The sequence below is a fragment of the Hakea prostrata genome, chromosome 9 (genome assembly GCF_041222555.1).
Source record: "Hakea prostrata isolate BN-2017 chromosome 9, UWA_Hpros_2, whole genome shotgun sequence".
NCBI classification, from domain to species: domain Eukaryota; kingdom Viridiplantae; phylum Streptophyta; class Magnoliopsida; order Proteales; family Proteaceae; genus Hakea; species Hakea prostrata.
The window spans coordinates 347,381-360,198 of NC_142608.1; the positions used below are offsets into that span (position 1 = coordinate 347,381).

At 40.4% G+C, this 12,818-nt stretch overlaps 1 protein-coding gene across 1 annotated transcript; it reads left to right on the plus strand.

The window, feature by feature from the left end:
• Nucleotides 1-7: 7 nt before the first annotated feature.
• Nucleotides 8-2,344, plus strand: LOC149003858 (uncharacterized). The gene is made up of 3 exons (XM_089169206.1): nt 8-832; nt 1,107-1,873; nt 2,169-2,344. Exons 1-3 carry the CDS (start codon nt 164-166, stop codon nt 2,170-2,172), a joined length of 1,440 nt encoding a protein of 479 aa, XP_089025332.1. The 5' UTR covers nt 8-163; the 3' UTR covers nt 2,173-2,344.
• The last annotated feature ends 10,474 nt before the right edge of the window (nt 2,345-12,818 follow it).

Genomic DNA, 12,818 nt, shown 5'->3' on the forward strand with positions numbered 1-12,818 from the left:
TCTTCTCTTTGCATGTTTGAAGCAGTTCCAACACTTGAAAACTCTCAACTTGAGTGAGTGTAGAAATTTTTCAAAGTCACCAAATTTCTCATGGTTTCCCTGTTTGGAGCAACTAACATTTAAAGGCTGCAGATCCTTGGAAAATATAGATGACTCCATTGGAATGTTGAGTCGGCTCAAAAGTCTTAATCTTAACCAGTGTTCATCAATTAAGCAGTTAACAAAGTCCATTGGTAATTTGAAATCTTTGGCTGAGCTGAGATTAAATCATTTAAGAATTGTCACCTTGCCTGATAGTATTGGAGCATTGGATGAGCTTGAGGTACTAGATGTCGCAAATTGCAATGAACTAGTGTGGCTACCAAGATCAATGCGAAGAATGTGGCGTTTGCAGATGATTAGCTTAAGAAACACTCAAATTTACAAGCTTCCTGATGACTTTTCAATGCTTCAGAATTTAGTAGTGTTAGATATTTCACTAGCGATACCCTACCCAGGGGATATGATCTCAGGGGAAGTCGTTGCAGTTGGAAGTTGTTATCCTCTTGTAGATACTCACTCAAGAAAATACTCTGATGAATCCCAGAGTTTGGTCCCTTTGAAATCCCTCTCAGAACTTCCCTCAAGTTTAGTTGAGCTTAATTGTGAAGGTCGTGATTCATTGGAACAACTTCCAGATTTGTCAAGGTTGAGAAATTTGCGGATAATTTGTCTTGAGGGTTGCAGAGTGCTAATGGACCTTCAAGGCCTTGAAGGAACAGAATCCTTGGAAGAACTAAATGCACGGAATTGCTATAATATGACATATAGCCCAAGGAAGCTACTTGGCCAGGTAGGCACCTTTCATTACCAGTTGGGATCCTCTACCATCGAGGATAGAAAGTAACATTACCCTCACACCCCTCCATCACATATTTAAAAAGGCGATCCATCTGTGAACACCAACAAGATGGACCCCTTCCTAATTGTGTGAATGAGGGATGTGAGGATAGCGCTATCTTCTACAACTGGAGTCTTTAAATTACTGTTTGACTGCTTCCCTACTTAGAGCTAATTTGAAGTGTGGTTTAATATTGACATCTCCTTTCTTTTCCTATGACTTGCAGGGAACACTCCTTCCCAATCAGCTGCCATTGCAAATTAGATTTTCCTTGATTGCTAATGATGGTATCTACAAGAAGGGGTTAATTCTGTGCATTGTTTTTGAATTTGACATTGAAATGGATATGCCAAACTGGTTACTACCAGATGTTAATCTACATATCACAGCTTATATATACCATCATAAGGATAAAACAATCAGGTGTTATCATTCAGTGAAGATTGAGGAAGTTAATTATACCAGCAAACGAGATATAATATACATTCACCATTTCAAAGGCTTTGACTGGTTTGGGATTCCATTGCAGGGAAAAGATTCTATTGAGATTTTAGCTATTGAATCTCAGATTGACATATGTAGAGTGAAATTTTGGGAGGTCTTTTTTGAGGACAGGGAACTTGACAAACAGAAGGCTAATGACAATTCAAATGCCATTGTGGCAACTGATTTCTTCAACTGGCACAATGTGAACGATGTCTGCGGAGTAGATCCTCTTGATTGGAGATTATCATCTTGGTCACGACCGAGTTCCATTCCTGGGCAATTAGAAGAGGTAGAGGAGACTAATGACTGCAATGGAGCTTGTTTTGATTGCGAGAGTGACAAGAGAAGTGAAATCACTCTCAAGTCCTCATCTGTGGCGGTTGAACGCAGTGTTGTTCCTGAAATAGTAGAGGACATAAGTGAAATCACTCTTGAGTCTTCATCTGTGCAAGTGGAGGATGCCGCAATGTGGTGGAGGAGGAAAATGATGACGTGGATGACTCAAGGGTAAGCATTTACTTCGTTGCATTTTAGGTTTTTTGTTTTGTTTTTTCATTTATTTATTTTTTATTTTTTTAGTGTTAGATATTAACACTGAACACAAGCATTGAAGATTTTATGTTCTTGAATAATTTAATCCATATGGCTTTTTATTGTTTAATTTTTAGTTGAATGCATTATACATGGGATGGCAATGCAATAAACGGATAGTTTTTTTTATGAGAAATGAAATTTTCATATTTCAAGTTGAGTTCAAACTTCAAATAGGATGAGACTGATGGAAACGTTCTCAATGTTGTAGGTAACAGACAAGGAGAAGAGTGGCGACCCATGGCCATGGCTCCTTTGTTGGCGGAGGTTTACAGTTCAAAATTTCTCACTTGATGCACCGGAAATCTTTGATGGGTCCTTTGCGACTTCCTACTTGTTTACGTCAGTTTGATAGTCCAAAAAGTTCTTCCTCCGAAAAATTGTAAGTAGGGGAAACACCTACAAGCATCACAATAATGTACAAATTCTCTAAAAAACATACATCCATCTTTATCTATTCAAAGAGAAGTTATCACTCTCTACTCAAATCAAAATTAGTATTTGTAAGTGATTATTAGTGGAGCCTCTGCTGCCTTATTCCCCTACAAAAGCTCCACCTCCTTCACCAGTTGACAGCATGGATCTTTCAAAGCCGGTGGTTTCGGCAGATGAACTCCAGTCTATTATCTTGGCCGATTTTCCATCTGTCGAGTTCCAAAAGACAAGAACTAAGGTAAATCCATTGTCCCATCATTAGAATTGCCTTTGCAAACGAAAATTGGAATTTCATGAAATGCAAATCCAGCACTCGCAGTGCTCTGAAGAAAAAGACGGGAAAAAGCTCAAATTGGATGATCCAAATTCTTTGAATTGTACTGAGGCGATGATGACCAGCCGAGAAGGGTCATTAGAGGGGAAACAAATGGGTTAATGCTTAATTGTCGGGGACTTGGCCGATTCTCGATTCAGAAAGAAGTTCTTGCATTGTTAAGAAGAAAATGTCATATTTTGTGTTTTTATCTAAACTTAAGTCTGTAAGTGTTGATGTTAGTAAGTATTGTTTTTTGTTAAGGTTTCCAAAGTGTGTTTCTATGCCTCCTGAAGGGGGTGCTAGAGGCTTTGTGTTTATTTGGAGTGATAATGTACGTAAAAGTGGATGTTGTGTGGTACTCTTCGTAGTGTGTACATCTTCTTGTTGATGAATAAGACTCTCTTTGGTACTTGACCTGTATATATTTAAGCTCTAAAATTGGCATAATATAGCTTGGTTAATCAATGTTCAATCGAAGACTTTGGGGGGGGGGGGGGGTATATACAAGTTAGATACTTTTACCGGAAAAAAGATACAAGTCAGATACTATTTATACGTGGTTTTCAAGATCCACATCGGATCTGATTTGTCTACTTGATGGGCCACCTAGTTTCAATGATGCTATATGACATAAAATTTGAAAAAAGAATTAAAAGCTTGGTAATCTAAATATCTATGGGTTTGAAAGTGCACGGAGAGTTCTAAACTAAGATGAGTGTTGACGCTCCCTTCTCAATCCCAAAGGTTCAACTATTCAGGAATGTTTGGTCCAGTCACAAAACATAAAGAGGTGCAAAATGGTTTCAACACAATTTTCATAAAAACCACTTCATTGATCGATGATCAATCAGGGTACAGTTTTAAATGAGAAATGAAACAGTTACCTGAGTGTGCGTTAGCTTTTTCTAACAAATCTTTGTATGTATTAATTTGATCTTTTTTACCTTTAGAAGAAGAAGGATTTCTAAGCTTCTATATGCTTCATGTTGCAATCAGTTTATTCAACGAGTGGTAAATAATATTTGACGATTGCACTGGAAACATGGATTTCATTGCATTAAATTGTGTTTTTAGCCGAGGTTTAGTATGTGAATGGAAACAAAGTATGTATTGAGACCCGAAAATGACACCAGTCTCTGGGTATTTTGTTTGAGACTGACTTATTGGCCAACTTGAGCCCAAGTAAAAGTTTGTTATATTTACTGGACTCCTGTACTATTTAAAATTTTGAGGTTCTTATTTGATATATTTTATCAAAGAGAGCTAAAAATGGTCTTTTGTGAGGGTAATTGTTTCCTCTCTAAATCAGTGAGGGCTGAAATAGTTTGAAATCTTTAATGGGTTATGTTCTTTCTTCAATACTTTTGAATTCTTAAAAAAAAGGAACACCATTGGTTGGAAACTTTGAAAACTTTGAGAATGTTGCAAAAGTCTCTCTTTTCCCTAATTCAGTTTAGAGTTTTTTCTATGGTTAAGTGGGCACTAAATTAGTGATTGCCCTCTTATATGGTGTGAATTGTATGGCACCCTTGTTGGTTAAGTTTAAATATTGTAAGTTACCCCTCTTAACGGTCAAACGGTCAAAGTTTGGGTTGTAAATTGTCTAATATAACCTTGTATAAAAAGACCTAATTACCTTCATATTACCTTCCCTCTATTCCCTTCCCTAGGTGGGTGAAGGGATTCTCCTTTCACCCATCTTCTTCTCCTATCTCACATATATGGAAATCCCACCACCTTGGAAATCTCACCACTACCCTCCTATTGGCCAACTACTACCACCGCCACCGTCATCCCTTGCCGGTGACCACACCCCTCCTCTTAAATCGTTGGATGATGCTGCAAATAAGATACACATGTGGACACACACGTGTACATGGTTGGCATGTCACTCAACCCATCACTCGGCTTAATGGTTGGGACATGCCCTGGTCAAATAAAACCAATAAGGAATGCCGCATTCACGCTAAGGCAAAAAAGGGATTGCCAACGTAAATGGAAACTTCTAATCAGAAGCCCATCCCAGGACAGTTGGGCGAGAAGGTATGCGAGATCCTGTCGGCTCTAAGAAAGGTAACCAACGCACTATTTATCAAAGTCCGAGTCCATAGATAAACACACTAACTTTTTTTGGATAATCTCTGAGCAGGACTTGCTCGGAATCCTAATCTATTCCCCAATTGACTTAGCCATTGGAGGTGGTTACCTGGCATCCTAGCCGGATCGAGTCTAACTTCTTTTGCAGGAGTCATTTTCTTATTGCACGGGACATAGATCAGTTACAAGACGAAACAATCGGAACATGGGTCAGATCTGAGACGCAACAGATGACTAACATCAAAAAAGAAAAACTGAAAAATAGAGGAAGCTTGGAATCTGATAAAATGTTTTTATGCTTTGCTTCACCTCTTCGTTGATGTTGCACTGCTTCACGTCCCCGTTGATGATGCTCTACCTCACTGAATCATTTTTCTCTTCCACATCATACAAACACGGAGTGCAATTCCCCTCGCTGAAGCTCTATAATCTGATTGATTTCACAATCCAAATTCTTTGCCTATTACATATTTCCGATCTCAAATCGATCCTTTGTTGTCGATTAATTAGAGGAGGCACAACCGCGATTGCACGTAACGTTTCAGAAGAGCGAAGGATCAAGAACCTTGGCATTGCCGAGTGAAAACCAATGACACTAGCACACATACTTAATGTCATAGTTGCAAAAAACAAAGAGGCAAAGCTGTAACTGCTATACAAATTATAGATTGTTCTTCCTGAATTTAAATGTTTCTGAAGGAAAATAAATAAATAAACAGAAAAGATTGGAACGAAACATGCATTGGAAAAGAAAAAAAGAGTGCTTATAGAAAGATAGCAGGAATTGAACTCGAAAATGTGTTTATATAGAGTCTTAAAGGTTGTGGGTGAACCGGTAATGTCACTTCCCTTTGTGAGGGTACTTATTCAGCTCAACTCCTTACAGGAATGTATCTATTCAGATAACTTCCCTAACGGAAAGTGTCTCTTTAATGGCATCTCCACACTTCTACCCAGCAGTGGACTTTTTAGATTAGGGCCCATGACAAAATGGAATTTTAGGATCTAGGCCTATGATTCAAGTCATATAGAACTATAGTTGGGTCACATCAGGGTTCAAGCTTGGTTTGGAATATATTACATAGGTCCTTACTATATATAAACAAGATAATCAGCTCCTTTCTGCCTAATGTGGGACTAAAGTTTCCATTGTAGAAATCATAAGATAAAAGACATGATTAAAACATATATTTAAAAGCAAAATAATCTACATTAAGTTTTAAACACTTTTTCAACAAAAGTAGAATGCATTTTTTGTTCTTCTTCTTCTTTGTCCTCTACTTTGGGTTCTACTTTTTATGCTCCAGTGCCTTGATGCAATTCTGTTGTTCACAAGATTGTGGACGAAGGGTTGCAGAACTGTTGTCATTGAAGGAGATGACGCAAAGTAATTGCAAGGGCTGAACTTCGTTGTCGGACTCAGTTGTAGAGGAAGTGTTAGGGAGAAGTTGTCTTGAAGGATAGGGATGGTAGAGATGGAGAATTTGCATAGGCGAGGGATTTGTAGAGAGGTGAAATGGAGGGAAGGGAAATTAACTAAGGGGCAATTTCATCTTTATATTGTATGAGAGTATTTAGAGTTTCGGATTGTCAGTTGAAGAGTGAGTGGAATATCTTTGGAGTTACGGCTCCTTCTTTGTCGGACCAGATAGAGCTGTTATCCGATGACTCATCTCCCCAATTCTCGAAACGGCCTTATTGAGTAGTTATCTGTAACTAACTCTTCTGACTTGGCAATCTGCAACGTCACTCTTGGACTTAGTCCAAGTGGGAGTCTTGATCTTATTCCGAACATGTTTCTTGAAGGGGTGAATACGCTTCCTCCCGAGGGGGTTTTCTGTGCCTTTAATGAGAGAGCTCTATTCATCCTGAGCCTGCAGAAGACTCATGTCCCGAGTGGGTATGTGCTATGCTCCAGAAGAGATTCTTAGAATCCTCTTAAGATGACTTCTCTACCCCGAGTGGGGGGGCCTCGGGATATATGTTCTCCACAACACATGTCAACTAATATAACATCGCATCAAAGGATACTTCAAACCTTGCTCATAATTCCATCAACTTGACTACTTCTTGAGCCCTACAGTCCCATCAACCCATCCTTTGATGCAAACCATGAAATGGGGTGGCACCAATGTAAGTTATATATTGCCCCCAAAACAATGCAAGATAGAGTTCAACAATAGGTGGGAACCAGATTAGTCAGGGCAAAGCCTTGGAAACCGGGGTTGGCAACCAAAAATAAAAAGTGCGTACTTTGGAAAAAGTACGGCTGTCTGACAGACTCAAAAAAGATTTTTTCCCCCCATTTTTTCAATCACCAGTACTTCATCTCTACTTTTAGTGCGGATGGGTTTCTTCCACTTCTCTTGTTTTCTTCTTCGTTGATGTTCTTTCTTATTTGAGAACATGGTAATGGAGGAGAGCGAAGCTCTAGGGAATTCAGGCGTGCCTAGGGAATCTGCCTTCTTGCATGTGGTTGAAGCCTCCTGAAGTGCCTGTCAATGGAATTGGTTCCACTATAGGTGGGAAAATTTCTTATGCAAGGGTAGTGGGGACCTCGGTGCTACCTAAGATTTACAAATCATAGAGTGGCATCCACAAAAGAAAAACGAATGTTTACACCGCATCACATGATCCAAAATAAGTTGTCCAAACCTCTAACACCACTAAAAAGCTATGCCAAGCACACAAGGCTCCGTTGTTTAGTAGGGTCCTGTTTCTAGAGAGGCTGTTTATAGAACTTCCACCAGCTCCCCTGCTCCGAGTGTTTGAACCAGGAAATGTTTTTGCACAAGAATTAAAGAACAGCAATAGTATAGAGAGTAAATTGACTCATTCTGATCCTGGTTTCCATCACCCAAGGCACCAATCCGCCGCATAAGCTCAGTAATTCTTAATTCTCGTTCTTTCAAGTACTTATCCACAAATTCATGAGAGTTCTTCACAAAATCAAGCTCCAGGTCATACGGCAAAGCCCAAAATTGGGGTCAATTAGGCATTGAAGTGCTTTTTATAGCTAGACACGCTTCCCCACATCGATCAAATTCTGTTCTTTGTGAACAAAGAAAGTGAAGGATCAAGGGTGAATGAGGTTTAATTTCCACTAACCTGATCCCACTACGTGTTGCTCAACTCTAACCTAAACACCACAATGGAACACAACTTAGAATAAGGTAACCATGATAGGGACCACGGGGCTATTGCATGATGAACTGTCATACTAACCAACGGGGAGAAGGGGAAGGGGCGGGTGGGCCCTCTTGGTGCTGCCGGGCGTTACCCTCCGGGGGGGGGTTTTTGGGGTCGCCTCCACTTTATGGGAGGGGGGAGGGGTGTGGGCGGGCTCTAAAAATTTTATCTGGTGCCGGGGGGAAAAATAAAACAAAAATGAAAAAACAAAACTCACACCTCCTCGGGGGAAGGGGAGGGAAAGAAGGAAAGGCGGGGTGGGGGTGGGTGTTTTGGGTTTTATAATTTGGGTTGTGTTTGGGTTGGTTAATTTTAATTGTTTGGGTGTCTTTTTGGGTTGTGGTTGGTTTGGTTTTTCTTTTTGGTTATGGTTTGGGGTGTTTTTTTCTTTTTCAAAAAAAAAAATATATTTTTTTATTTTATATTATTTTTGTTTGTTGATTTATTAATATGATTAATAAATTAAATGCCCAAGGGCAATATTGGAAACTCACTATTAGGGCGGTTACAAAATAGGGTTATATAATTTGGTAACCACCGCATTAGTGAGTAAGTGTGTGATTCATTCGCACGAGATTTATCTCTGAGAAACGGCGGCTCCATCTCTCTCTCCCTCTCTCTTAGAATCGCAGGCTTGGAAATTTTTTCCTTTCCTCGCTTTTGATCTTCATTCCATTAATCCACGGCATTTGGGTTGTGGATATCATTCTCTTTCCTAGTGATTGTGGAATCTCCCTGGTAAAGCTTTGGTGGTGGAATGAAAACGTGGATCTAGACTTCCGCTGCGAATACTTCATAAAAGGGAAAGCGAATCCAGGTAAGGAATCTTTTCCCCGTCAATTAAACAATATTGATATATGGAGTATTACCAACATTGGCATCAGAGCCATTGGTTCCCACGGTTCTTTGTTCCTCCCCATTGTTTATTTTAATTGTATGGGTCCAATGGGAGGATCAAGGGTTTAATACGAAACCCATGGGAGAATTGATAGGGTTTATGGAAACCCTTATTTTGGTTTGGATCCGAGTGGGAGATCCTTGTGAATTTCCCTAATGAAGATTTGCATGAATTGATAATCCATGATGATAATTTTTTGTTGGATTTTTTTCATGTGTTTTACCGTTTTTTGGAAAAATTTCGTTCATGAAAAATCCAGAAAAAATGCCGTTTTCTGGTCACAGAATGCCAGACGGATTTTCCGTATGGGCAGACGGTCATCCGTCTGGTCATAAGCAGACGGAATTTCCGCAGACGGTCATCCGTGGGCATGGGCGGACGGCAATCCGTCCGGGAGATGGATTTTTTTGGATATTGGTCTATCCAGTTCAGAATGTGTTTCTAACTTACTGGACACCAATGGCCCGACAATCTGTGTGATGTTTGGGCATTGAGGGCCTATTGGGGCCTAGTGGGAGCTAATGAGGTAGAAGTGTTCTGTGTGAACCACCTCATAGCTTTAACATGATTGCATGTTTTATTTTAATAAAACTATTTTTTATTTTGGGTCTATCAATCATGTTTCTTGCACAGAATGAAACTAGTGTATAAGTCTATGTGGGTTTGCATGAGAATTTGATTGAATGTTTGTTAGCATCTCTTTTGGTTTAAATGCTTATCCCATAGGTTGACTATGCTAGTGTGATTTGTTGTTGCTTGAGTTGTGTTTTATGCTAGAATAGTTGAACTCATCCTAGTATGTAATGTCTCTAGAATAAATGGCTGCTACCAAGAGCATTGTTGCTAACTTCGCGAAAGGAGATAAACCGAATGAGAGGTATTATGACTTTTGGCACCGAAAGGTGCAGTATCTCCTAGAAGAATAGAACATGCTGGAAACCGTAAACTAGACCATATCCCCACCTGAGGAAGGTACCATTGCACAGTATAGCAGGAACCTTGAGCTTTACAATGCCTGGAAGAGGAAAGACCGGGTAGCCAGGATTACAATCTTGAGCTCCATGAGGGATGACCTGATGCTTCGTTATGAGAAGCATAGGACTGCAAAGTCTTTGTGGGAGGCTGTGAAGTTTCAGTATGGAGGGACTTCCACCACAAGAGGCCGCCAGCTCGGACTCACCTTTGACGGTTATAAGATGCGCCAGGGTCACACCATGAGGCAGCATATAACCATCATGTCTAACATGATTAGTGAGTTGAGCGCATGTGGGCGCCAGAAGACTGATGAGGAGCAAGTCTCCGCAGTCATCAGGTCATTGCCAAAGACTTGGGAGCATATGAAGATCTTCTTGACTCATGTTGATGAGGTCAAGACATTTGATCAAGCTGCCAAGCACCTTGAGCTAGAGGAGGATCGGATGTTGGCCGATGTCCCTCACACTGAAGTAGTTGCTGCTGAAGCAAGCACTAGTAAGGGTGCAGGCTTCAAGCGCAAGAAGGAGAGAGCTCAACCTCAGTGCTCTAGGCAAAGTAACAGAGGTGGGAACAAAAACAAGAGTGGTTTATGAGACATGGTTTTAGAGTTGTATTTGAAAATAATTCTTTGGTTTTGTATCTGGGTGATACAGTTTATGGTTATGGTTTTCTTAATAATGGTTTCATTGTATTGGATACAATTGATTATTCATTTAATTCTAGTAGTGCTTTTGTTTGCCAAGATACTGTGTGTATTGATTATAATTTGTGGCATGCTAGACTAAGACATATTGGCTTAGATAGGATGAACAGATTGGCAAGAGAAGGTCTCTAAGGCCAAGGTTCACTATCTGATTTGCCAACCTGTGAGTCATGTCTAGCAGGAAAAGCAACTAGAAAACCATTTAAAAAGGCTTTGAGAGCCTCTCTTCCTTTAGAACTTATCCATTCAGATGTGTGTGGACCCATGAATGTGCATACTAGAAAAGGACAGCCTTATTTCATCACATTCATAGATGACTATACACGGTATGGTCACATTTATCTAATTTCTCATAAGTCAGAAGCTCTGGAATGTTTTAAGAAATTCATGAGCTTAGTTGAGAATCAGTTAGATAAAAGGATTAAAACTCTTAGAACGGATAGAGGTAGAGAGTATCTCTCCGATATGTTCAAAGGGTTATGTGATGAAAAGGGGATATCTAGACAACTTACTATTCCGGGGACTCCACAGCCAAAATGGGGTTCTTTGAGAGGAGGAATAGAACCTTGCTAGACATGGTGAGATCCATGATGGCACAGGAAAATCTACCCATCTCTTATTGGGGAGATGCTTTGCTGACTACGGCCTATATCCTCAACAGAGTTCCAACCAAATTGGTTCCTTCCACACCATATGAGTTGTGGACCGGAAGGAAGCCAGATTTGAGTTACTTGCGCGCATGGGGATGTGCAGCATATGTTCACTCTACTTCTCACCAATATGGAAAGCTTGGACCTAGAGGAAGAAAGTGTATCATTGTGAGATATTCTGAACCCTCAAAGGGCCATGTCTTCATTGGACTAGATGAGAATGAGAGGAGAACGGAACTTGAGTCTAGGGATGCAACATTCTTGGAGAATGATTTTCCATCTCTTTCAGGAGTTAACAAAGAATCATCGGAAATCTTTGAGATACAAGATAGTGGTCTTGTCACTCTAGGGATTCAGATTCTGGATAATGAACCTGGGGTTCATCCAGAAGATCCTAGTGGGAGTGGGAGTGCAGATGTGATAGCTACCTTAGACGGTGAGTGATTTGACATGCACTTGCGCCGTAGTGGGCGCGGGCTAGTTTCTCGTCGACGATTCGACATAAAGGATGAAGCCTACATGGTAACTCCTGAAGAGATCGACTGTGAGATGACTTCAGTCGATGAGCATGAACCAAAGAGCGTGCAGGAAGCTCTTGCGGGGTCAAGCTCAAATGAATGGTTGAAAGCAATAAAGGAAGAGTTGGAGTCGATGAAATTAATCATGTCTAGGACTTGGTTGACTTGCCGCCAGGACGAAAGGCAATTGGGAACAAGTGGGTTCTCAAGATCAAAAGAAAGGCGGATGGATCTATTGAGAGATTCAACGCTCGTTTAATGGCTAAGGGCTACACCCAACGAGAGGGCGTTGATTATGAGGAAACTTTTTCCCTAGTGGTTAGGTTTGCCTCAGTTCGCCTCATACTAGCCATTGTTGCTCAGTTGGACTTGGAGCTTTATCAGATGGATGTAAAAACTGCTTTTCTCAATGGAGAACTTGAGGAAGAGATCTATATGGATCAACCTCAAGGCTTTGAAGCTAATGGACTTGAGCGCAAACTGTGCAAGCTTAAGAAGTCCATATATGGCTTAAAGCAAGCATCTAGACAATGGAATGTGCGCTTCCACCAAGCTATGATGGAAAATGGTTTTTCCATGCTTGAGGAAGACCACTGTGTTTACACCAAGAGATTTGATAATAATTATGTCATTCTGACATTGTACGTAGATGACATACTTATGGCTAGCAATAGCAAGGAGCTATTGGAAACCATTAAGAAATGGTTGTCCTCCGTATTTGATATGAAGGACATGGGCGAAGCAAGCTACGTGCTTGGTGTCAAGATTGTTAGAAATAGGCAAAAGAGATTACTGGGTTTATCTCAAGAGACCTATATTGACAATGTCTTGACGAGATACCAGATGCACAACTGCAAACCAATTGATACTCCAGTGGAGAAGGGTTTGCATTTGAGCCTTGATATGGGTCCTAAAACTCCAGAGGAGAACCAAGATGGAAAGAGTTCCATATTCCAGTGCAGTGAGTAGCCTTATGTACGCTATGATGTGTACTAGGCCGGATATTTGTTATGCGGTGGGTTTGGTTAGTCGGTTCAACAGGCATAGAGCTTTGGAAAGCAGTCAAGAGGATATTGAGAT